We start from the raw sequence: 26,478 nt of genomic DNA, 5'->3' as shown, positions 1-26,478 counted from the left end.
TATATATTGCAAATTGTATATATACATTTGATCCTCTTTTCTTTCAAAGGATTGAAGAATGAAAAATGATTTTTATATATTGCAAAGAAAATATTTTAGGAACTCCGCTATTATGCATACTACTGTAACAATAATACTACTTGTATAATAATCGCTAGAAATGCTGCATTTACGCATATAATATTAATCGCTTCGTTCTCTTGTACTACACATCAAAAGAGTGTAGAATTCATGAATTTCATCACTTTATTCGGAGATCGTTTTTTCAAATCGTCTAAGACACTTACGATATAATAAATATTGATAATAACAAACGAACTCGTGATAAAACTTAACATTTTATTTCTTTTTATCTTTTTATACGAGTTTATTTGCAATTTGCTCATCCTGTATACGGTTACATCCTTCTCGAGTATTATTTATTGCTTCTTGCGCGCGTGCTGCTCAGATAAAAGACTGTATCAAAGGTTCTTTACCGAATTCGTATATATATATATATTTTTTATATTTTTTACAAACAATCTCTATAATTTTGCATTATTAAGTAAATAATGCATTTTAGTACCTTTATTGCTTTGTACATACATTAAGGAAAATGAAAGGTCATAGTGCACACTCGTCCTGTTAAGTTTAAAGGCGGTATATTATCGAAAATAGTTACATATTTTTTTTGTATATGGCTTTATCAACATCTAGTTGATAATAATTCGTATAGATACAGGATGGACCGTTTTTATAGAACAAGAGGAATTACTTTTAGAAATAATATGAGAAGTTAAAATGATATCTGTATGAGTTTATATATATATATATATATATATATATATATATATATATATATATATATAATACACAATAAAAATAAAAAAAGAGAGAAAATTGCTAGTAACTATATACTTTCACGTCTCAGAATACACTATGCTTTCATCGTGATTAATTTTCCACGGAAAAATTACGATCTAATTTTTATTATTTGTTCGTATATACACAGTTTTCTGTTAAATAATTTTAATAGTTTAATTCAAAACAAGCCAGTCCTGTATTGCACAATATTGCCAAAGAAATCCATCATCAATACGCATATCTATGGTGCATATACAAGGCTGTACAAGTGCACATTTTTATGTGCATGTTCTTATTTTGTACACATGCAAATTTTACATAACGAATGATTTCATGTCGCAAGATCAATCGGTATACATGCGCTTTTATATACAAGTACTTATATGCACATGCAATTGGCAAGCATTCCATTTTATTATAAAATCGGACTGCGCAATAACTTTATATTCTGCGCGCGATATAGCGCAATTAATAAAAAATACTAAATATTACTGTCGAATAAATTTAATTTGTATCAATCGTCAATTGTATTTACAATTAAGACACGCGATTTCTATGCCTCAGTTACTAAACGGACGATATTATTTTTTGTAAAATATGTCGAGATCGACTTTTATGGATCTACTATGTCATTTATTTATGTGTTTATATAAGTATGTATGTTTATACGTGTGAGCGCGCGTGCAATAATACATTTATTTATTTTTCTGTGTTTTGTTTGTTCGTTCAGTATTCAAGATAAAATATACATGGCATAAAAAATTGAAAGCAGAAGAAAAAATAGGCAGGAGAAGAAATTCTGTAAGAGATGTATAATATTCATTGTTGCGACTTTTCTACCACAAGAAAACACAAAATGCATCGATGCATACGTGCTTTGATAAACATACATGTCATAAGGACAACCTTCATTGTCACCGTATGACAATCCTTCTTCCTGCTATTTTACACAAAGTAATTAAAATTTTAGCTCGTTTATTAGTCGCTCCGTTTGATCTTTCAGGATTTTAAACAGAGCTTATAGATTTAATATCCCCTCACGTTAAATAACATTATCGTCCAAAATCCAGATACTTGATTGCAAACTACATATTTAGATCATACATGCTACAGCCACATATTGGCCGAAATTCACACATTGCTAATTAATGCTATGCCTTCAGGAAGGTGTACGATACATAAAACCAATACTTACATTGTGTTTTTGTTCGCACATATATATGTTTGTTCTATCTAAGAGTACAGGAAAATATATTACCAGATCCTATTAGCTAAATATTATTAAATTTGAGAAACATCGATCTTCTTCTTTTCGACGTAAAAGAAAACAATGATTAGCAACTTTGTAAACTTGCCTGTAAAGTTGCACTTTGAATAGTGAGATACAAGGATTTATGAAAAACAGATTGAAAAAAGAATGTCCGTCAAATATCTGGAAAAATATAACTGTACGTGTTACTATGTAATTTATAAATTCTTTGGTACTTAGCATTTTCCCATGTTATACTCTTAGATTTAACGATGCATATGTATATCTCGAGTTCGATTTCGATTTCAATTCAAGGCGATAGAAATAACATCGTGTGAAAACGGAAACGGTATGAAACATTGGACGTATATCATTTTTAAGAAATCCTATGTTATTGAATGCGTATGTTGCGCTGATTTGATCACGTTACTTTTGACCCGCATGCAATAACGGGGAATAATAAGAATCGTTGTAATAAAATAAACAATCACTTTCGTTAAATGACATAACAACGTTTGATACATTATGATCTTTGTCACAATTGTTGGCTAGCACGATATTAACAATTTTCACGTGCATTGTGCATTCAATCTTATATGTTTGGTCTAAAGTCTAATCCAATAACTTTCCCTCAAAATTTTTCACGAGTATTTTGGTAAACATAATACTCATTGCATTCGATTATTTTTTCAAACGATTAATTGTTTAAAATAATGTCTACAACATAGCGACATTAGGGACGGAGGGGCATCCTGCTTATGAAGTAGGTGTTCTTCGTTTTCTGTTAATCGTTCTAAAGCGGAACCGTACTGTTTATCGAAAACTCCTAAAAAATACAATTCATGGATTAAATGATTATGTCAATGTATATATATATATATATATATATATATATATATATATATATAAATCGTATAGATCTAATATAAAAATTAAAATAATTTAATATATAACACATGCATACACGCGTTCAACCTAACTTTATCTTTAATAAATTCTACCTTGATGAATATTTCCTCCACCAACAGCAATAAATGCCAAAAACAAAATATCTCTATAAATAGAAAATGGAGCTTCCTCTTCAGATTGATTTTTACTTCTTTCTAAGGCCACTCTTTTTATAGGTTCTGTCAAGTCATTGCAACGTACGTATGATATTATCGTTTGCATTAATCTGAAAGTGTCAAGTTAATTAAAACTATAAATCATCTTCCTCGATATACCATTTTACAGCATTGAATAATATTACCTTAAACTACGAGTTACGACTTATTAGAGAGAAAATTTCAATTTTGTGAACATAAGAAAAATATTCTAGCATAATTTTATATTCCTTCAAATAAATTGACGCCAAAGAGTTAGTATAGAATCCCAGTTTGGATACATGGACGTCTGCAGGTGTTGAATGCATAAACCAAGCAGATACAGCCTCTCCTGGAATCGCAAAAGTTCTAATCTTTTATTAAATGTTTTTATATGTAACACACTGTACTGTGCAAATAATTTAGATTTATGACAATATAACTTTTACTTTAACTGATTTTCAAGGTACATTCCTACAGACGCCCATGCTGCTACAATAACAAGAAATGATGTGCACAAGTTCACGTGCCTATCTGATAATTAAGTTTACATAATGTGGTATGGATTATATACCAAGAGCATAAATTATGTTTTTCTAAGCAGTACAAATATTAATTTCATGCATAATAATTTTTCCGTATTTAAGTAGAATTAATCTAACATACAAAACATCTTGACAGATATCTACAAAGTGATAAATATATAATATTAAATAAAATATACAAAAAACATTTGATCTGTATGTCATGTGTCACACTTGGAACAATACAACTTAATGCTCTTGTATAGAAACAGTCACGTTTTCATTAAAACTTTGGTATGCTTCTTATATACAACCTGGTAAAAGTTAAAGAGCTTATTAATACACATTAAATTGTTTACTCAGTATAGTTGCATGTTGTATGCATGATAAATTATATATATATATATATATAATTCTATAAATCCCTAGAAATATCTAATCCCTAAAAAATTGTTAAATAATATCTAAGTACCATTTAATCCCTGCAAAAACATCAATATTCTTCATTTTATACATAATTATTTATCTAAAAAGAAATGCTATAAATCAGTACTTTTTAAAACGAGTTTAATAAAACGAATTCATATTTATCTCAAAAAAGTGTAACTCATATTTCTACTATAATTGTACACACGTAATATAACGAAAGCTGCCAACTCAGTACGTTTACATTCAATATATAATTTTTAGAAGCCATGCTAATATCATATACAAAAAGTATAACGATCCTTACGTTCGGTCTTCTGTAGCATTTAGTTTCCACTGGAGATACATTGGCAATCGACCCATATGAATTCTCTCATTATCCCACATTGTTCTTATACTCACAGAATTAGAGTTGCTTTGTAGTTGCTTATTTGCATCATTATGCAACCAAAGGTCAGAGAGATGACTTGTTAAATTAATTCTTTCAAAATACCATATTAGATTCCAATATACTATTGGATGTTCTTCAATGAATATATGTCTAGTTAAACATGTATCACCTTCCTGACTTAATACACTTTCTAATTCTTTTCTCAAAACCAATGGATTTAGATACGGTATTGTAATTGGCTCCAGTTGCTCTCTCGGCTTATCCGAAAGTTCGACTAAAGCTCCCATTAAAGGATCGCTGCTTTTTTCATTTGTTTTACATCTTAATAAACAGAAATACATATATAATTAACATGTTATAATAACTATGTTATAATAATTTTTGTATACCTGTAATCTAATATAGTAACCGTAAGAAGCGGAACTGTGGCTTTGTCACAATACTGACAAACCGTGTTTAAATTAGAATCTTCTGGTTGCCAGCCTGCCATTATCTCTTCATCATAAAGTATTGCAGCACAATTATGACATCTACTAGCGCTTGAAAGTACAAATTCAATAGCAGCACGTTCTTCTAACTCTCTAGAACCTTTGGGATATAAACATTCTCCAAGTTCATATAACAAATATACATCCAAAGCTCCATCACCTATTCGAACAAAATATCATATACATTGCAAAAATAGAAACAATAGGTATTATATCTTCTTAGTCAGTCGCAATGTTTACATCAATGCAACATATGCGCGCGCGCATCTATCATTGTATATATAAATATCCCTTATTTTTTCTGACTAAGAAAATGTCAGCATCGATTATATAACGCACCAGACAATCTGGCAGAGACTTCATTTCGATCTTGCAAGGATCCATCGATACAAGAATCTAATGATTCGTGTGAAACTCCACATCCTAATTTTTGATCGCGTTCTTTAAGTTTAACGGGAGTACTTGTTGCAGATATAGCTTCTTTTATTTCATCAAATTTTTTGGCAACACTTGTTGCAGCTGATTTCAAACTGTTTAAGCCACCCAATATTATCTCATTGGATTTCTTTCCAGCCAAGCCTGATGGACTAAAAAGATATATAGAATTATTGATAAGGAAAGAGACGTGAAAATATTATTAAACATACTGTCTGGATGTATAGTCTTTTCCTACTAATGTGATAGTGCATAACTAAATAAAAATTATACTTAAGCAATTTCTGTCTTTAAAAGTAGCATTGATATCACATACCTGATATAACTGGACAGATTAAGAGATTCGATGAGCTGATTTGATAATATTAATTCCTTATTTTTAGTAAATGCTAACCCGCTGGCTGAGTATCGTCTACATTAATAAATGATACAAGAACTCAAAACACACATGCAAAATAATGATGAAAAGAAAATCAAATTGACTTTATAATGAAAAGACTAAATAGGAAAACTACTTTACCTGAGAAATTAAATATATAAAAAAATTTTAATTAATATAAGATAGTACAAGCATTCTCCTATTTACTTTGTTTCATTTTTTATCACACGAAGTTATAATTAAGAATAGTTATTGAACGTATATATATGAAATCTTTTTTTGTAAATCTGTGTTCAATGTATATTAGAAAATACTTGTACCTTTAATATAATTTTCTGCCTTACCCAAAACTAAGTTTTAAACTGGATCCTAGGCTAGATAAACTAGATGTCACACTGTCCTTTTGCGACCAAAGACTGCTTATTTCCAGTCTCTCTTTTTCTCTCTCCTCACCTGGTGGTGCTACTGAATGAGGCATCGTTTCGCTCCTTTGTAAATTACCACTTACTGTTGTACTACTTTCATCTACTGCTTGATGAAATGTTGCACTCCGTGGTAAAATATTACTGAAAATAATTTGCAAGTCTCACAAATAAAAAAGAAAAATGCAATAAGCACTAATATGTAAATAAAGCAATTAATAAAATATTATAAATTATAATTATATTTTATATTTATAAAGAACCTTCTCTTTATATAGCAAAGATACAGTGATCATGCCATATTAGTTGTAACTAAATTTTGTAAAATTTTTTATACCTTCTAAATAAAAGTGGTCCACCTGGTCTTTCTTCAACAGTATTATTTAAAACTGTTAAAGTACTAGTTGAGCAATTGGAGTCATTTTCCTCAGAAGGTGACACAACTGGCGTTTCATCATTAATTAGAGCTCCCAATGGATCATTTTCAGTAACTGGTGTTCGTACAGGACTCTTCAAGGGCGATTCGGTACTGCGTACTATTCTATACCAGCACCGTAACATAGTATCATCAATGCAAGCTTTTTAGAAGTATAATATGCAGATAGCAGTTATTTTTATACATGCATATTTCGTGCATAACATAAACGGTACATAATCATCCTGTTGGATACATCCAAAACTAATGATAATTATTATTCTGTATAATACCTTGGATTACTAAAAGAGCGATTTAATTTCTCTGATTGCACCATATTCAGCAACGCTTGATCTTTTACTATACTGTTTTGTCTAAGAAGTTTTGCTTTCAATTCATATGATCCATATCCTGGTAAATCAGGCACAGAGCTACCTTTTGTTGCTGTAAGAAAAAAATAACAAAAAATTTAATATTAAATAAAAGTGTGTGTGTGTGTGTGTGTGTGTGTGTGTGTGTGTGTGTGTGTGTGTGTGTGTGTGTGTGTGTGTGTGTGTGTGTGTGTGTGTGTGTGTGTGTGTTCTTATAAGTAATGAATGACTCACAGTCACTATGAGCAGCTTCTGTATCTTGAGAGTGACTACTATCAAGACTAGATCTGGAAAGAGCATGTTCCATTTCCTCGGTTATTCCATCAGTATTTAAAAAATCAACATTGGAATTAAGTCTTCTTCTGGCACCTTTTCTGCCAGCCTTTTTAAACAAAGCTGCACCAACGATAACATTTCGTAATTTATTCCACATTAACTGACTTGAATTTGTCATATCAGAAGGCCATGTTGCTTCAAGGACAGCCTACAAAAAAATAGGATTAATATATTATATATATAATATATATAATTATATATCTCATATAAAAAATTTTAATTAAAAAGATCACAAACTTTGTTATAAAATCCGTATGTTAGCGCATTTGGTTGAACACCACTACGTTTCATATGAAATAATAACTTAACAGCTAATAATGGTTGTCCATATAATCCACAAAGTTGCATCATAGCTCTATAACAAACCTATAAACAAATGCAATATTTATTTGTCCTTCACGTATCATATAATTCATACAAGTATAAAATGTATACTTCTTCCATAGGATCAAGATGTAATTTTTGCATTCGAACTAATAATTCATATGCTTGATGCAAAATTGCGGCTGGTTGACTGGAAACCTGCAACATCGCTGGTAAATGTAAAAACCAGAGACTGTAACACGTTCCAAGTAAACATCTAGCCCATCTATCAGGCATTGCTGCCTATAAATAAAATAAAGATTATAAAGTAACTCAAATAATTTACAACAAATACTTTATATACAATTGTTTACCTGTTTACGCGCCATTTTCTGAGCTACTTTTATTTCATGCTTAGTCCTACGTGCCATAGGACTTCCAGGTACAATTCCAAAAGCATTTAAAGCTGGATTCCTTAAATTAAAATTTTTTTCAGGCCTCATTAATTCAGGATTTAATTTAAACGTTTTATATATAAAAGGTCCTTGGTTTGGTCCTGCTTCAGGAGGAGGTATGAATACTGTACGTTCGCTATGTTGAGATTCATCTAATTCCAAAAGTGTGACTGAAATTGTAATAAATAAAATATGATTCTTGTTATCTCATATATACGACAAATTATTAAATTAATGTCTATTAATGTATAAATATAAAAATATAAAAAATATAAAGTAACAAATTTTTCTACCATTCTCTTCCTCCACACGTTCAGTACACTCATCAAAAAAAGCTAGGCCAGCCATATCCATATCAGATACAAAACTTCTTTCTTCTATGAATCTAAGAGTAACCATTAAAAAATTAATTTAAAAAAACAGAGATACGTTAGATATAAAAACATAAATGTATATCTAGTGAGAATAGTACATTGATTTCACATATTATTTACCTTATGAACATTTGAGTTCTAACAAGCATACTATAAAATTTTGCATGTGCCTTATCACGACTTCTTAAAAATTCTTGTATATTAAATAAACTTGTTGGATCAGTTGATCCTACAGTAGGAGCCTTTGTAATTGGTAACAGGAAAGATCGATAACCTTTTAAAATAGTAGCAGTGAATTTTAAAAAAGCATCTTGTATTTCAAGTTCCAAAGCTTGTTCTTTTTGTTTTTGTTGGAATTCTTTATCTACACTAAAATCGTCATGTTCTTGATCTGAAATGTAAAATATATATGCACGTTATCCATTTATAAATTATTTATATCACGTATCTAATGTATGATTACCTTTTTGAGAAGAATATATCTTTCCAAGAGATATTAATTTTGAATAGAGATGTTCTAGACAATTTCGAAGTTGTCTAGCTGCCTTTTTCGGAAGTAATTTTACATTCAAATATTTTTTGTCATCACAGATTGCTATATTATTTGTATCAAGATTTACACAATTAACATCAGAAGGTGGATCATATAGATCAAAAAACCTGGAGTCAACACCAATTAAAAATGGTAATGGTGCATGCAAGACCTGTAATTTACATATTAAGATATTAGATTTAATAAATAATATGTAGTAAATAACTTTTACAATTAAATTTAAAATCATATATACCTCGGCTAAACCTAATGGGCAAAGTGGTATATATGGACATTGCCATTTAAATGGAAATAAAATCATTGCAATAGCTTCACTCACTGAAGTTAGCACATCAGGCCGTAATGAATGAACCAATATCTTTTGCTCTGTTAAGATTAGGAGCAATATCAATAAGCAATTATCAGGACCCAAATTGATTAATAATTGTCTAAAACTGGCACCAGATCTAGGCCAAACTAAATCTTCTGGCTGAGTCAGGATTAGCATATCTTTACTGCTAAGTTGCACAAGAATTCTTGACCTTTGTGGGCTTGGGAAAGGTATATCACACAAAAAATAAGAAATATACTTTTCTATTGAAACATTTTGAGGTTTTCCATTGACCATGCTATGCAAAAAGACTAGAAATTTTTCAAATGTATCAAAAAATGGCCAATGTGACAATATACATATTGACTTGCTGATATTTAATGACTGACTGCTAGGATCTGTAAATTGTAATTTTGCCCATTGGGATATATTAAGCTTCTTAAGTATTCCATATTTTCTGAACATTTTTGCTTTTGGTTGATGAAACTCCTCCGTTAATTCAATACTATCAGCTGAAATGCACATTAAAAGGTTACATATAAAATAACCAAAAATGTTCAAAAAAAAAAAAAGAAAAAAAAAGAAAAAAATAGAAAAATGCATTTTTTTTATACATTAGTTATTAACAGCTTATATGATACTATCTTTATTTCGTGCAACCATGCTTAATTAATATGAAAACTTAAAAAGTTGATAAATAAACAAATCACATACCATTATTTTTTGTATTTTCTTCAATATCTTTCATATCCAAATTTCCTTTACAGCTTAGAGCATCTGGTGGCAATGTAAACTCTTCATAAAATGTTATTGCTGAGCCATATATCTTTTGTGCAGCATCTGCGACTGTTAAGACAAATGTTGAAAATAATGACTTAGGTTTACAAGCCATTTTTGGCCAACATTCTATGGTTGCACCCATAGGTAAACAAAACATGGCAACAGAATTTGGAAAAACGAAACTGTTATAATCAGTTGTAGGATATTTATAAAGTATTGTTGGCTTGAATGATATAAGGTTAGCACGATTCATGGATTTCTTGTAGCATAAAAATACATCACTGCCTAACATCCCCTTATTTAAATTCTTATTAATGACACAAAACGCATGTGGAGAATTTTCCCCTTTGTTTGTCAAAATAACACATATATCAGTAACAACAAGAGAATTGCAAGGCATCTTTTGACTGGCCCGTCTATATGTTACAAAAATTTTTGAAGTAGAATTGTTTACATTTGCTACATGCCCTTTGGGAGTTTCTAGTACCATTTGTGCATCCTGCATTATGCGCTCTTTCCCTTCATATATTACACCTTCAAAAATGTATCATATTATACTCAATATAATTTTAATAACTTTTGTCATTAATAATTTTACATTAAAAAATTACCAATATCAACTAATGGTGGTTTATCCCGACCTCTCCTATAGCATAAATAACATTCATTTGTTCGTAAGCTGCCATGATTTAAATCAGCTGGGAAGCCTGATACAGTATATTCTAACAATGTATAGCCTTCAGGACAATGTTCACCCAAAGCTGGAAAAATTACAGCAAGATCTGTGATAGGAGGTTGCATATGTATATCTTTCAAATGTGTTCCCTCTTGACACCAATCTTCTAATTCTTCATTAACTTCATTTTCTCCTATAAGGTCATCATTATGGCCAGGTAAACCAGCAACAACAAAATAATCTGCTACTCTCCTTTCATCCATTGCGAACTTTCTTTAATAATTAATCTTTTATATATCTAAAAGATGACATATATATTATTTTTATCAATATATTTTAAATATTACAAGTTATCAATAATCAAAATTGCTAATATACATTTATACAATCTTTGAAGAAGATCAATCATTGATCTTGTATCTGTTTAATTTTAGTCATTCCAATGTCTTTTTAAATAACAAAATCATTTTTATTAGATGCTTCTTATTAATCTTATTATTTTTATCTCGAAGAATATATTTGTCATTAAAACGATTGAAGTACTATCTGTAACAATGTAACAATTAAAACCAAGTATCAAAAATGTAATTCACATTATTTAAAATCATATTTTTATAACATAAATTACACTTAATTTAAATTAATTCTTATCTAATAACTTACTTCTTTATCATTAAATTTGTAGTAGATCACTAAACTTCAAAATACTATATTTATAATATCTACGTTTCAAAAGATTTTTTTTACTAATACAACCACACTATTACACACACTATAAATTTTGTTCAGTTTATCGAGTTTTTTAATCACAATTCACTCATGACCATAAATAAAAAGCACATATTTTTCTTTAAAAATAAAAAGTAAAAAAAAATCTTCGATTAAATTGCATTACGTTTTAATCAATAAACTTACGAAAACTATAAAGGTAGAAAATTACGGTACCACTATTACTACTTTACGAATCGTGATAAGTTTATCGAAAACGTAATTGTAAATTGTAATTAAAAACTGATGTATCTCCGCATTTGTTTACATTCATAGTAAAAAAGATTTCAATTCGAAATGTGCTTTGAAAATAAAAGTCAGGTTAGACGTTAGATGCAACAGTTTCACAAGAATATCGTTGGGCAAACACTGTTGCTATCAAACGAGATATACACACATCAAGAAGTACACCTTAAAGTTTTTTTCTTTTTAAACGATAAAATACACTGATAGAATTCACAGAATCATGAAATACAAGTGAATTTTAAAAATAAAGAAGTCCTTGTCTCTCGAATGGCTATACATTCTGATCGGCAAAATGGCTGTGTATGTTGATCTAAATTGACAGTACTACGACGGATGGAATATTTTTTGTTACCCTTGTAAGATTTCTTAGAGATAAAAAGATGATACGTATTTGTACCGTTTGACGTCTTCGATACGTAATTAAGACATTTAAGATTACATATACTGTAGTTATTGTTTTTTAATTAATTTCAAACTTACTGCGAAAAAAGATCCGGATAATATTAAGTTGAAAAGTTAAAATATCGAAACTTTGTTAATACACATTAATTGTTATTCTTATATTCATCCTTTCATATATCTCATTAAATAGTTTATTTGGCATCATTTTATTTCGCATCGTCAATGAAATCATCTGTATTTAGAGAGTATATCAATAGAGCGATTCACATGAACTATTCGATTTGTGCGAATGTGATTATACAGTCTTTATCCAATAAAATTACTCCTTAATCTAAAGTAACTATCTTTAACAGGAAAGTTCTGAGGGTCACACTAAAATTAACTAGAATCGAAAGTTCAAAGAATATCCTAAAGAAGTAGAAACGTAATATTTATAATCCTTTTTTTATATGGTAGAATAATTTAGAGCATTGAATATTATATTTCATAAGATATTTAATTTGAAATAATCTTTCTTAATGTTTAAATTAATACGATTGATTTTATACTATAAATTAATAATAATAATAATGTCTGCTAAAATAAAACTATAAATTGATTGGTAATATTTTACGCGGTAAATTTAAAATGATAATTTGCAGAAATGATAAAAATTTAATTTTTTATAAAATAATATAAACAATAAATCATTTTTTACTATTAACGATTAAATACTTCTATTATCAATAAATTATATTATTGATCAATATAAATATATTTCATCACATTTACATGTAAAGCGTGTTATTAACGTACTTATACATGTAACTTATACACTATAAATAAATATTGACGGCAAACATTTGTGAAATTTAGTATAATAAGTTTTCAAAAAGTAATTCAAAAAGTAATTCAAAAATTTATAGTTTTTGAATAGTTACCGATTTTTAAAAATAAAATACACTTCATAAAATACAGATCGTAAAAGATTAAGGTTGTTTACCATCTATTGCTCGTAGCATATACGACTTCAGCGACAAGTATGGACAAAATATGAACTACAAACGCAATAGAGAAACACTGTCCCCACTATATGCCTATTACATCGGTATATAAACTTGTTAGGTTATACTTCCCTCACGTATAACCTAAAATCGAGTTAGTGTATAGTAGGAATTTTTATATATATTAAAAATAGTACTTATCTGATAAAAGAAAAAACCATACGACAGATAATATTTCTCTGAAAATAGATTAATTGTACAAATGTTATATTTTTTAGTTCTAGTTAAACTTATACTATTTAACTTATTATAAATACAAAAGCGTATTTAAACAGCCATTAGCTCGATAATACTTACGATGAGATATATAACATACAATATAACATATATATATAAAAACTAACAACAACAACAGTCGAAAGAAAATTGCTGATGAATATCTTGAATGTTGAAATACGTAGATATGATGACGAGCACGAATACAATAGAAAATGTAGTATTTAAACTGAAAATCGTAAATAACAATTAGTAAGAACGTACAAGAATAAATAAAAATAATACAAAAATTAGAATTTTTCAATGAATTCCTCCAATTCTAAATTGAAATTATTTTATATTTAACGTATATTATAAGTTATGTAATGTTTTAGCGAATGTACACTATTGTTTAAATATTAGTTTGTTGTACTCGGTGTACATTATATATCTTTTAAACAATTATAAAATTATCGAAAGTATTATTTAATCTTAGACGATCGGAAAGAAAAAGTTTCGATGTTTCCTCCACGGAATACGAAAGAAGACTGAATCAATAAATGTCGAAGTCGGTCGAACGTTTGTTTTTGTTGATATTAAATGTAGTCTACGACCCTACGATCAAAATTTAACTATGGTTAAATATTAAATCGATATTATTTTATATTTAATGCGTGCTACAAGATATATAATGTTTGAACGAATATACACTATTGTTTAAATATTAGTTTGTTGTACTCGGTGTACATTATATATCTTTTAAACAATTATGAAATTATCGAAAGTATTAATTGTTTAATCTTAGACGATCGGGAAGAAAAAGTTTCGATGTTTCCTCGACGGAATACGAGAGAAGACTGAATCAATAAATGTCGAGGTCGGTCGAACGTTTGTTTTTGTTGTTATTAAATGTAGTCTACGACCCTATGATCAAAACTTAACTGTGTTTAAATATTAAATCGATATTATTTTATATTTAATGCGTGCTACAAAGTATATAATGTTTGAATGAATGTACACAAATATTAGTTTGTTGTACTCAGTGTACATTATATCTTTTAAATAATTATGAAATTTATTCTTAAGACCATTAGTATAACTACATACGTACTTGCTCATTTTTACCATAGAATCATTCATCGAAAATATTAAAATACCAGAACGTGTTACCATGGCTTCTTTTTGTGAACATGATGAAACGCATTTCCTTGCATTTGTAATGAATCAGAAAATCTGAGTATCGGTTTACGCAGCAGACAGAAGGAAGCAATCGTCTACTTCACGGAAACAAACCACACGCCACCTTAGTTCCGTATGAAAATCAGTAGTGGGGATAGTAGCTTCTTCTCTTTGCCACAAAGTTTAATAGGCGCCACTATACGAAATGTTTTTCATAAAAATATTGAAAACAACATTTCACGCCAACAGCAAGTCAAGGCGTAATTTTTCAACGATTTTAACGAACAAGGTCTCGTTTTAAAGAAAAAAGTTTAAGCAAAAATATGGCTTTTTTCAAATTTTTTGAAAAACTTTATTTTTATACATAAATTATTATCGAAAAAACACTATTTTTGACACGATTTTTTTCATGGAAAATAAAGTTTTTTCAAAAATTCGAAAAAGCCATATCCTTGCTTGAACCTTTATCTTTAAAACGAGACATTGTTCATCAAAATTGTTCAAGAATTACGCCTTTACTCATTGTTGGCGTAAACTATTACAAAACCAAGATCGATGAACAGCCTTAAGCTTCAATTATATAAAAACTGCTGCAGGGTTAGCACAACAGTAGTTATAAATTTATTTCATTACTGTTGTTAAAATTGAAATTTAATAAACTTGATAATTGAATGTATAGTTATTGATTAATGTATATTCATTAAGAACAAAAAAAGATAAATTTGCAAAAAGATAGATTTCTATTTAATTTTAATATGTTTGCCGGTGAGAGGTTAATGTATCAGTTAAGTTCACGTATTATGTCAAGACATCTTTTTCCTGTATTAAATGTACTTGATAGTGCATGTGTGAGTTTCATATCTAACGAAAACATTCTTACTTTTATTAATATATAGTATACAAAAAACCTTTGATCTCTTTTTTTAGTCCGTTTCAATGAAATGTTCTGCACCAGCTTTTGTAAAATGTTATCATGATTTAGCTATTCAACAAGTATCTGCTCTGGACCGATCAAATTTACCAGTTAATAAGTATTGTTTGAGATCACATACTTGTGGTGAATTAACAAGCAAAAATGTTGGAATTACGGTACAACTTAGTGGTTGGATAGAGTATCAAAGAATGAATAAATTTATAACTTTAAGGGATGCATATGGTTCTACGCAACTTATAATATCTGATGATGTATGCTGTTTTTTTAGCTGTGTCATTTTTTATGTAACTATATAAGGAATTAAACAATTAATATTTATTTTAGAGAAAAGATTTAATAGAGATTATAAAAGATCTACCATATGAAAGTGTCATACGTGTTATTGGTATGGTAAATATAAGACCTGAAGGACAGGTAAACAAAAATATGAAAACTGGTGATATAGAAGTACAAGTTGATTCTATAGAAGTTTTAAATAAAGCATCAGAACATCTTCCATTTTCTATTAGACAATATAATAAGGCAACGGAAATAACACAAATGAAATACAGATACCTTGCTTTAAGGTATCCTGAAGTACAAAAAAATTTAAGAACACGTTCTAAACTTTTAGCAAAGATGAGAGAATATTTAATCAATGAATGTGACTTTGTAGATGTGGAAACACCAACGCTTTTTAAAAGTACACCCGGGGTACGTAATTATAAAATTTTTTTTTTTAATTAATAATAATTTAAAGTATATTAAATTTTATTTGATATAGGGTGCGCAAGAATTTGTAGTTCCAACAAGACATGCAGGAAAATTTTATTCCCTTGTACAAAGTCCACAACAATTTAAACAATTATTGATGGTAGGTGGAATTGATAGGTATTTTCAAATTGCTCGATGTTACAGAGATGAAAGTGCAAGACATGATAGACAACCTGAGTTCACACAGGTAGATGATTAAGTATCTATTTTTTACATATGCATTATTAAAATTTATAATGAAGTAATTATACAGTTAGATATTGAAATGTCATTTGCTGATCAAAATGGTATAATGGAATTAATTGAAAATCTACTAAGGTATAGTTGGCCAGAAACTATAACTACACCTTTTAAACGCATGATTTATGATGATGCAATGAGGTTGTATGGTACAGATCAACCAGATTTGAGAATACCTTATGAAGTAAGAAAATTGCATGTACAAATGCACGCATACATAAATTTTATATTCAGCATTACCTACTAAATATACATTATATCATTTTTTCAGATTCAATATCTTAAAAAAATTATTAATATGACTGTTTTGGAGGAAAATATTAAGTTAACAAATAACAAAGATTGCGAAATCTGTGCTTTGGTTTTTCCCAATAAACATGTGAGTTATTTCATAATATAGATATATATATTTAAATAATGTTTTTTGAACTGATTTCTATATATTATATTTTATAGGAATACTTAACACGTTCTGTTAGGGAAGAATTCAACAATATAAAAAACATATATTTTTCAGCTACCAAATTGTTTCAAATAAAAATTTCTGATAATTCTTGGAAATTACAATTGGACAAATTATTTTCCGCGAATATAGCAGAAGATATAATACAAATGTTGAACTTGAATATTGGAGACATTCTATTTTTAACCATTGGTCCTAAGCTTGATTCTGTATGTAATAATATAATATAAATTATTATATTAATTATATCGAATTAACTTAAAAAATAAAAATTATTTTATACATATTCTAGCAAAAACTTTTAGGAAAATTACGAATTGAATTTACAAACGTATTGGAAAATAATAATTTAAAAATACGTTCGTCTGGCTATAACTTTTTATGGCTTATAGATTTTCCATTATTTGAAGTAAATGAATCACAGTTGTTAGAAAGTATGCATCATCCATTTACACAACCTCATCCAGAAGATATGAAATATCTTGTAACAAAACCTGAAAAGGTAGTAGATTTATCAACAATATACAGGACTTATCTATACAACTCTTCATTCTTATAGGTACGAGGTTTACATTATGATTTAATTTTAAATGGTTCAGAAATAGGAGGAGGATCAGTAAGAATTCACGATACGAATCTTCAAAAACAAATATTGAAAATGTTAGATATAAATGAAGAACAACTTTCACATATGCTTGAAGCATTATCTAGTGGTGCACCACCTCATAGCGGAATAGCACTGGGTATTTATTTCCGTGTTTCTATTCACAAAATATTCAATTCGTCGACTAAATTTGTTCAATAAAATTTACGGCAATACTTACATACTTTTTAGGTCTGGATCGTCTTCTTTGTATACTCTGTAATACGAAAAGTATCAGAAATGTTATAGCATTTCCAAAAACAATAGAAGGACGAGATTTAATGTCTGGAGCTCCTATTCCAATTTCTACTAAAATAAAAGAATTGTATCATATAAAAACAGTAAATGAACAAAGTAATGTTTAAAATAAATATTGTTAATTCTATATTTAATAAATTTATTATATTTTGGCAAAACTATACTGCAGATAAGATATCTCTATGCATATTATTTGCAGAATGAAAGCATATTTATATACGGAAGTAAGGAAACTATTTAAAAATTAAATTCATAACAACTTCAGTTTTTACTATAATTACATTTTTGAACGTAAATATTTAATTGTGATATTATATAAAAAAATATTTATATAAAAATATTTTCTGAAATGACGAAGTATAAGTGACATACAAAAGTGATTTTTTTTACGTTTTTATTAGACATTCATGTGTTTAAGTTATGATCCCAAAAAAGGGGAGGAGTAAAGCGTAAGAGACATTATCTTGTACATTGAGTTAATGAAGTAACTATCTGATGAAATTCTGTCAAATAAATTTTTCATATGAGATATTGACAGTCAATATTTCTTATAACTATATTTTGGAGTAATATACTTTTCACTAGTTCTTAGTCAAATAATCACACTGATATGTAGTATTTTTAACATGTCAATAAAAGAAGATTTTTATATATTTGAACATCGTTTTTGTTATAAAAAAAAAAAAAAAAAAAAAAAAAGTGGATTATGATATACTTATTCAAAAAATATAATATATACATTAATATTCTGAAGAAATAAACTTCATTTGTAAATTTTATATGTTAATTTTATATTTGTTACAAAATTGTGTAACTATCTTGTATTAAAATGATTCTAACCAATACAAAAATCAAATGAATGGTACTTTAAGTGAAATTTAATTATTGACATTTTTACATAACTTAAATTGATAAAAGAATACATCTTTTATAAGTGAAATTTCATATTTGATTAATACATTCACATTTTTTCAGATAACTATTTCATACAATACCAAGGTTGGGTTTATTATAATTTTTATATATATATATATACCAATATTTATGTAGGAATTTGAAATTGAAAAAATTGATTTTAAAAACTGATTTCCATGTGAAATGAATTGTACGAATAAATGTTAGCAGGAATCTGAATTAGGAAGAAAAAATGTTTCGTTCTGTTTCTTCTATTGGAACTTAGAAGCAGTAGAATATATACGCAAGAAGTTTTATTTTTTTAGTATTGTTATCTAAATTAATTTAATATAAAAAAACAAATGAAAATCAATGTAGGTATATTACTCCTGTAATCTATGTATCCGAAGTTAAACGTTCGCATAGATCGATCCTACTAACAAATATGATAGATTTATCAGCCACTTCACAGATTTTTATTCATTTAAACGCTTGATAGTCTTAATTAGAAAAAAAGGCAAAAAAGAAAAAGAGAACTACATGAAGATTAATTAGTTGATATATATATATATATATACACACACCTAATACACATACATATATATATATATCACACACAACTATTTGTCTCTTTTGAGAAGGGAACACAGTGTTTCGTGTTTTGCACGTTTTTACAGATGTTTTCTTTCCTCTTTTTTTCTTTTTTTTTTGTTTATTGTTTATTTAAGTTTTGTTAACATCGAGTATGTGCCCAAATTGGCACTTTTAGTCAATCGGCTGGCAGTAAAACGTCCGTGGAACATTTAGTCTAGATAAATAGATGAATCGAACATCGTAATTAAGACTGACGAGAAAAAATTCCCAATTCCGTGCCAGCATTTATGTTTATTATTCTTCTTCTTCTTTTTGCTTTTTTTTCCACGTGGTAATGTATTTGACATTTTCTTACGAATCTTTGTTTTTGATTAATCCGAATGTCATCGTCATCACATCTTTTACGTGCTCTTTCTCGCCTTTTTTCTTTTTTTCTTTAACATCGTGACTTTATGGACCTTGCGTACACTGTTTTGCCTTTATAAAAATACTATTTTACATAACGAAGAAGACAAGCGTACGACGCACGCACGTACGCAGCAAGCACACACGACACATACATATATGCATGCACGCATGCATGCACGCTGCTGACCCTCGGAGCACGATCGTACACGAAAGTATACGACGAATGGGTGCATCCAGCCTAGTAGATATATCCACGTACGCAAAAAAAAACATGCATTCTCTCTCTATCGAGTAGAATATTATAATCACGTGTTTTCTTTCTCGCAAAGTTCTATGTCTAGAAAATACATCTATTAACTCGACGTAAAATAACGAACATCATATAATATATATGTACATATACTGGTGAAAAAAAATAATAAAAAGACCTCTTCAATCTATTTCGAAAAATGGAAATTATTTTCGACGACCTTGAAACTTTTTGTTTTACCGATATGAACTAATTTCTTTAATTTCTTCAATTTTTCTCTTTTTTTTTCTTTTTTTTTTTCTTTTTAGGCACGACCGCAGTTTTCTCGATAAAAGTAAAAATGTAAATAATTATTTTCGACACTACTCGAGATATTCAAAAATTCGTTAAGAATCTTTACGTTTTATATCAAAATTTAAATGTACATATTTGTGTGTATCTTCATTCTATCGTTTTTAAACGGCTAGATAGATTAATTTAAAATTTATACCAAAAATGAGGTTACTCTCTCTCTTTCTTTCTCTCTCTTGTAATGAGGATTTTAATTTGATACTACTTACGATATCAAAATGGAGGTATTTTTTAAAAATAAAAGAATTCGTACGAAATCACGTTACGGCGATATTAAATTAAAATAAATAACAATCGTATAGGAATATTTAAAACAGTATTTAGTCATTAACGTAAACTATATCGGTCGTGCCTATTGCGAATTTTTTCGCTTGGGAATCCATGAAGAAAAGTACCCTAGTAACACGGAAAAATGCTGATTTTATAATTATAGTAGATTAAAAAAAAAAAAAAGAAAAAGAAAAGAAAAACAAATAAAAACAAAAAAACAGTAAATTATAAATACACAGTTTACAAAAACAAATATCTATCAATCGTAGTACTGTACAGTCCCTTTTTTCTTTTCTTTTTTTTTATCTAATATATCCACATTCATAGAATCTTATTTACGAACATATAAAAATTCGTTAAACACAAATTTTTGAAATAACTAAATCACATTTTAGGTTATCTTTATAGGCTAATGCACCTCGTATTTCTTGTTGTTCTTTTCTTTCTTCCTTTTCCTTTTCTTTCGCTAAGCATCAAAGCAGCTTTAGGATTAAGAACTGAAAATCTCACGGTGGTGTATTAAGTTAAATAGGCAGGCTAATGATAGTTTTTGTGTATATGTAAAATAGCGCGAACGAAAATTGGTGCTTTCTTTTAATTTAAATATATTCAAAAATATTAACCATCGAACTAAAGTTCAAAGAATCGAATGCGATCAAAGTTCAAAGAATGCTTGTGTAAGTATGCAACATTCGACGGCAGTGCAAAAGTTCTTTTCTGTTCTGTTTTTTCTTTCTTGTCTATTTTTTTTTTTTTACAACATAGCCTAGTAATCTTGAAGTTTTTACAATGCAAATTTTGAAAAAACAAGCCTGTCTATTTGTACGCACTTCGAGGCAGACTAGGAGGGGGAATCTGGTTTACGTCAAACTCGAGAATAAGTGGATTATGATTAGACGTTTTCCTTACTGCGTTCACTACGAATATTGATTAATTTTTCATTCCGGCCCGCCGGTTTCACATATGCAAATTGATGATGATACATCGTAGTTATGATAACGCATACTAACGCAAGTATTTGTGGCAGTCGTGCAAGCCAAGACATGGTATAAACTTTATCGTACAAAAATTCGTAATAAGTTGAAATGCTTAACGCTGTCAAAGAAAACGTAGATGAGCGATCGTGTGCTTATTGTATATAATAAATAAGCTCGATGACTACCTTCTTCTCGCTTATTATAACATCGTATGTTTCGTGTGTGTATCACCGTATTAATATACTTTTAATAGTATTCAATAAATGATGATCAAACACCTTTGGTTTTCGGACGGTCGTACATGAGAATAAATGGATTAAACAAAAGTATGAATGAACGAAGTAATGAATGAGTTCAAATTCTAAGAGTTAACCAGGTGTAATTGAGTGCTCATTTATGATTCTTTGTATACGTGTGGATGTACATGTATATTGACGGTCTGTTTCTATACAAATAAGATTAACAATAATATGTGTGTAGTCAAGTTTTTGAGATTTGTTAACATTTTTCATAGCATCGATGCAATCAAAATTTAAAACAAACATCTTTGTTTTGAAAATCAGTTTTATTCTATCAAATTTATTTTTATTCAATTAAAATTGTTTAGAAAATTGTAAGCAAGCTATTCTTTTCTGCTTGAAAAATTTTATTCAAAGATATCGCTTATACCACGGTACAAAAATGTTAAACGTACCTTCTTGTTTGAATTGATGCATAAAAAATGTATTGCCTTGATTTTAAATATCGTCAATACAATAAAAACTCTTCTTTATGATTCACCTTATATATAAATGAGATAAAGTGAAAGAAAAGCAAATACGCTGAAGTATTTTAACCGTTCGTGAGTTAATAAAAGTCACAGTCACAACAGATGTTTTTCAGTGTATAAGTTGTTTTCTATCCATTATACTACACACAGGTACGTGGAAAGAAACTATGTACACAAGACGACACATCCGAATACTAGTAGTATGTAATATACTTTAAGATGTTATAGAAGTGATGGTATGTCACAAGTTTAAACAGTGACAAGGTATGTATTATAATGGTCGCGTTCATCGCGCCATAGGATGCATGACGATGAAGACGACGAAGACAACGACGACATACATAGAAAGAGTATAACGTACTCCAAACGTGCCATTTTGCAGCAGACAAGTGCAAGTACCAAGACCATGGTTATCATGTAATGGTAATCTTTCTTGTCCTTTGACGATCCTTTGGCTCCTTGGGTTCGTACCGGTACCGGCGTCTCATACGTCGGCTCTTTCATCTTGTACATATTATAGATGCAATATTCTTTCAACCAATATACCCAGGAGCTTTACACCGCCATTTCTTTCTGTTTGCTGTAGTTCTCAGCTTATTTCCATACCAATAATAAATAAATTTCTGAGAGCATAGCCCTACATTGGTCTGATTAGTCTTATGCACTTTCATCGACTGTTGGTAACCAGAAAGCCATATTGGTACATGCAGATGCCAACATCATATATTTTGGGTTGAACTGAATACACTGAACTGGCGCAGGGTGATCTCCATTAAGGACACATACCTTGTATCCAGTTTCTGCATTCCATACATGTACTCTACCATCCGTAGAGCCACTAAATACGAACTGTGAATCTGGACTAAAGCTGGCTTCTATTGCAATGCCTTTGTTATTCAAATAACCAGCAAAAGTTTGTAACGGAGTGCCATGGAAAGCATCGACCAAGCGAATTGTACTGCCATTGGTCGATATCAGAATGGTCTTACCATCTCTGCTGAATTTCAAGCCAGTCCAGTCGCATTCCTTTTCCTGAGAAAGTCTAAAGGTCACGAAGGGTCCTTTATCAAAACTGCGTAAATCATATAGCTTAATACTCTCTGAATTAACTCCAGCAGCAAAGATTAAACCTTCAGGATCGTATGCAGCAACTGGACGTCCAGAAACATTCATAACTCCATGACAATTTGGTGAACGTAAATCCCAAAGCCTCAAGGACTTATCCAATGATCCAGAAAGAAATGTATCTTCTATAGGACTGATACAAAGTGATACTACTTTTTTAGTATGACCAGGAAAGTATCGAATATACTTATTATCGTGCAAACTTAGATATCGAATGGTATCATCTACTTTGGTACTGCTGTGGATAGCAGTATTTTTGGCGTGTGTGAAATGAATCAAATCGACGCCGTATTTCTTTGAATTGACTGTACGTACTTGAGTGCCTTTCTCACAATCGTATATCACGATTTGATCATCCTCCGAACAGGAGATGAGTGTATCTCCATTCGGTGAGAAATCGATACTGTTTATACGATCGGAATTCTCTCGGAAGACCTTTGCCACCTTGAAGCTTCTCACCACGTGGTCGACAAGCTTCATGGTGATGGACGGCGCGTCTTCCCTTTCCTGCCGTCCCCTTAACCTCCCCCCTTCCGTAATTTCTTCGTTTTTCTTCCTAACACAGCTTAGGCGCCGAGGCGCAGAAGCTCCCGAGGATGGGAGCCGAGTGATCGTTTTATGTACCACTGTTATTCTTCCACTTTACAGGAAAGAAAAAAAAATCTTCGATGAGGTGCAGATAAGTTTATAGAAAAACCGGAGGGGGAGAAGGAAAATAAAGTGCACGTAGGGTTTGCTGAATTCTCAGAGATTCCAGATTTATCGATTTCTGATCTTCGTAGATTTTCGACTACACAAGGTCGTCTTCGATTTCGACAAAGGAATCCTTCTCCCTTTCCTCTTTCCTACAAACGGACGCCGTCGCCGGACTACCGCACACCACACGCATAAATTCTACCAACTGTTTAGAGAAATGGATAGCGAATTAGCGTGAATGTATTGTCAATGTATATTTGTTATATATCATAGCATAACACCTTGCATATAATCCTGAATCTACATTAACTCCTTAATACTACAGAGAACGTTACACTACTGACAGCACACTTGTCAACGTACCAAGAAATATTGCCATATTTTCTGATCTTGCCAAATGCTTTTCACAGGACTAACTCGGTATAACGCATTTACGCCGATTCACGCTACACAAATTTGTCCGTTTCACTTTCAATGCTTATGATTATTGGTCGATGTGATACCATTTAGAAACGTCCAATAGCATCACGTTTTATAAGCGACAAACTTCGTTTCTTTGCTAAACTTAGTTTACTGATTAATGATCTTTTCTCAAGCCTTGTTTTTACGTACCTCGACCAATCAGCATTGATTCCAAAATAATGCGTAAATAATTACACATCGGACAAGCAGATGGCAGCAGTAGATGCAACGAAATATTTTTTCAATAATTGTTAAAAATAAAATTACAATACAAAAATGGCATAAAATAATATAAAGAAAAATTACAATGAAAATATTTGCAATTTTTATATATATAATTCAAATGAGAGATGAATCGAATAATGCCATTTAGTTAAAAATACGTGATTATATTTGATTTGAAGTTGGTAATACTACGTCGTTCATTTTTCAAAAGAATTTTCAAATATGATTATTTCTGCCTACTTACGAATTAACGATATCCATCATTATTTAAGGTATGTATATGTCTTCTATAAATTTTATATATAAATAATATTTACTAAACTTATAATTTAAAATGAGCATAATTAATTTTAATTATAAAACGCAAAATAACATACAAGAAATTTGATATATTTACCGATGTTATGCATTTAAACGTTAGGTATTATAAGTGTGTTATATGTAGTATTTGTATCAAGGACAAATAATTACATCTTTTATTTTTAATTTTTGATATATTTATATAAAAATTGAAAGTGTGTGCTATGCTCATGAAAAAATTGCAAAGGCTAACCAATTATAATATAATGGATGATATATTGATAATAAAATTACATATATATATATATATATATATATATATATATATATATATATATATATATATATAATACAACCATTGCTATATGAAAATAGTGAAATATTTATTTCATGCAATTTTTCAATGATCTTTGATATATTTGCTTTCTATATGTATTCCTGGTAAATTTCATTTAAATTATATATATATTTTTTATTTTAACTTTAATATAATTATTAATTTTTAAATAGCATATTGGGTATTACTTTTTTGTATTATATTAACTTTCTTTCATTGCATGCTCTCAATTCATATATTTTCTAAAACTAATAAAATCACATTTCTCAATCTAATTTATTTGTATTTTATTTCTTCTAATTAAAGATAAGAGCAGATTATATATATATAATATACATATACATACATATATATATATATATATATATATATATATATATATATATAAAATACTTCTATTACTTTATTCAGACTTGAGTCTTTTTGTATTATTATTTGATGCTAGTTTCATTGCATATGGTTGCTTTGTTATGAAATAAATTAAATTAAAACAAAAAGATAATTATATTATAAAAATTTGCTTATTTTAAGACTTATTATAGAATTTGAATCACACTGCTGGAAAAACAGTATTCTATTCATAAATATAGACTTGTTATATAAAGTATCTTATATATATTATTTTTCAGTTTGAATCTGAAAATTATTGTATTATAACACAGCATTGCAAATATAATTGTTCACATTATTTTCCATCCGTTTGATTTGAATTCTTTCATAATTTATGATAAATTAAATATATTCTTAGGCATTATTATGAAATGGCATTAAAAGATGAAAAATATGTCTTTTGTTCTCTTATGATAAATAAAGCTCTGCTTTACTTAATTAGATGCACATAAATATTAAACGCATTGAGAAAAGCTCCAGGCATTGCCTGCTGA

General features: G+C 29.1%; 3 protein-coding genes across 16 annotated transcripts; 1 reads left to right on the top strand and 2 right to left on the bottom strand.

Moving 5' to 3' along the window:
• Positions 1-1,331: 1,331 nt before the first annotated feature.
• Positions 1,332-14,813, bottom strand: LOC127063097 (DENN domain-containing protein Crag). 7 transcript variants are annotated; one of them, XR_007781262.1, is made up of 22 exons: positions 13,211-14,813; positions 12,307-12,460; positions 11,191-11,358; positions 10,748-11,110; positions 10,071-10,670; positions 9,282-9,868; positions 8,957-9,197; positions 8,614-8,884; positions 8,413-8,504; positions 8,039-8,289; positions 7,797-7,967; positions 7,599-7,727; positions 7,260-7,509; positions 6,948-7,098; positions 6,577-6,780; positions 6,162-6,383; positions 5,755-5,850; positions 5,343-5,590; positions 4,905-5,163; positions 4,432-4,836; positions 3,342-3,526; positions 3,118-3,266 (listed from the first exon to the last, which is right to left on the bottom strand). XR_007781262.1 is itself a non-coding variant. In XM_050992408.1 (21 exons), the coding sequence occupies exons 3-21, from the start codon at positions 11,073-11,075 to the stop codon at positions 2,782-2,784; spliced, it is 4,815 nt and encodes a 1,604-aa protein (XP_050848365.1). In that variant the 5' UTR covers positions 11,076-11,110; positions 11,191-11,358; positions 12,307-12,545; the 3' UTR covers positions 1,332-2,781. The 7 variants fall into 7 exon arrangements, 5 of the variants coding, with proteins under 5 accessions (XP_050848365.1, XP_050848366.1, XP_050848368.1 ...); XM_050992408.1 differs by lacking the exons at positions 3,342-3,526; positions 13,211-14,813 and adding an exon at positions 1,332-2,918 and having other exon boundaries at positions 3,094-3,266; positions 12,307-12,545; XM_050992409.1 differs by lacking the exons at positions 3,342-3,526; positions 12,307-12,460; positions 13,211-14,813 and adding exons at positions 1,332-2,918; positions 11,476-12,288 and having other exon boundaries at positions 3,094-3,266.
• Positions 14,814-14,953: 140 nt separating this feature from the next.
• LOC127063103 (aspartate--tRNA ligase, mitochondrial) lies at positions 14,954-18,097 on the top strand. Of its 2 annotated transcripts, none has more exons than XM_050992450.1 (10): positions 14,954-15,242; positions 15,628-15,830; positions 15,904-16,272; positions 16,343-16,519; positions 16,586-16,756; positions 16,844-16,951; positions 17,029-17,244; positions 17,328-17,537; positions 17,595-17,778; positions 17,871-18,097. In XM_050992450.1, the coding sequence occupies exons 2-10, from the start codon at positions 15,768-15,770 to the stop codon at positions 18,041-18,043; spliced, it is 1,671 nt and encodes a 556-aa protein (XP_050848407.1). In that variant the 5' UTR covers positions 14,954-15,242; positions 15,628-15,767; the 3' UTR covers positions 18,044-18,097. The 2 variants fall into 2 exon arrangements, with proteins under 2 accessions (XP_050848407.1, XP_050848406.1); XM_050992449.1 differs by lacking the exon at positions 14,954-15,242 and adding an exon at positions 15,261-15,493 and having other exon boundaries at positions 15,573-15,830.
• LOC127063115 (WD repeat-containing protein 82) lies at positions 16,370-24,781 on the bottom strand. Of its 7 annotated transcripts, none has more exons than XR_007781268.1 (3): positions 19,780-24,761; positions 17,860-17,987; positions 16,370-17,529 (listed from the first exon to the last, which is right to left on the bottom strand). XR_007781268.1 is itself a non-coding variant. In XM_050992474.1 (2 exons), the coding sequence occupies exon 2, from the start codon at positions 24,052-24,054 to the stop codon at positions 23,107-23,109; it is 948 nt and encodes a 315-aa protein (XP_050848431.1). In that variant the 5' UTR covers positions 24,055-24,475; positions 24,634-24,781; the 3' UTR covers positions 19,372-23,106. The 7 variants fall into 7 exon arrangements, 2 of the variants coding, with proteins under 2 accessions (XP_050848431.1, XP_050848430.1); XR_007781270.1 differs by having other exon boundaries at positions 17,864-17,987; XR_007781269.1 differs by having other exon boundaries at positions 17,860-17,984.
• Positions 24,782-26,478: the final 1,697 nt, after the last annotated feature.

The sequence above is a fragment of the Vespula vulgaris genome, chromosome 4, assembly GCF_905475345.1.
Source record: "Vespula vulgaris chromosome 4, iyVesVulg1.1, whole genome shotgun sequence".
Classification (NCBI taxonomy): Eukaryota; Metazoa; Arthropoda; class Insecta; order Hymenoptera; family Vespidae; genus Vespula; species Vespula vulgaris.
The sequence above is the reverse complement of the archived record's forward strand: the minus strand, read 5'-3'. Positions and strand labels throughout refer to the sequence as shown.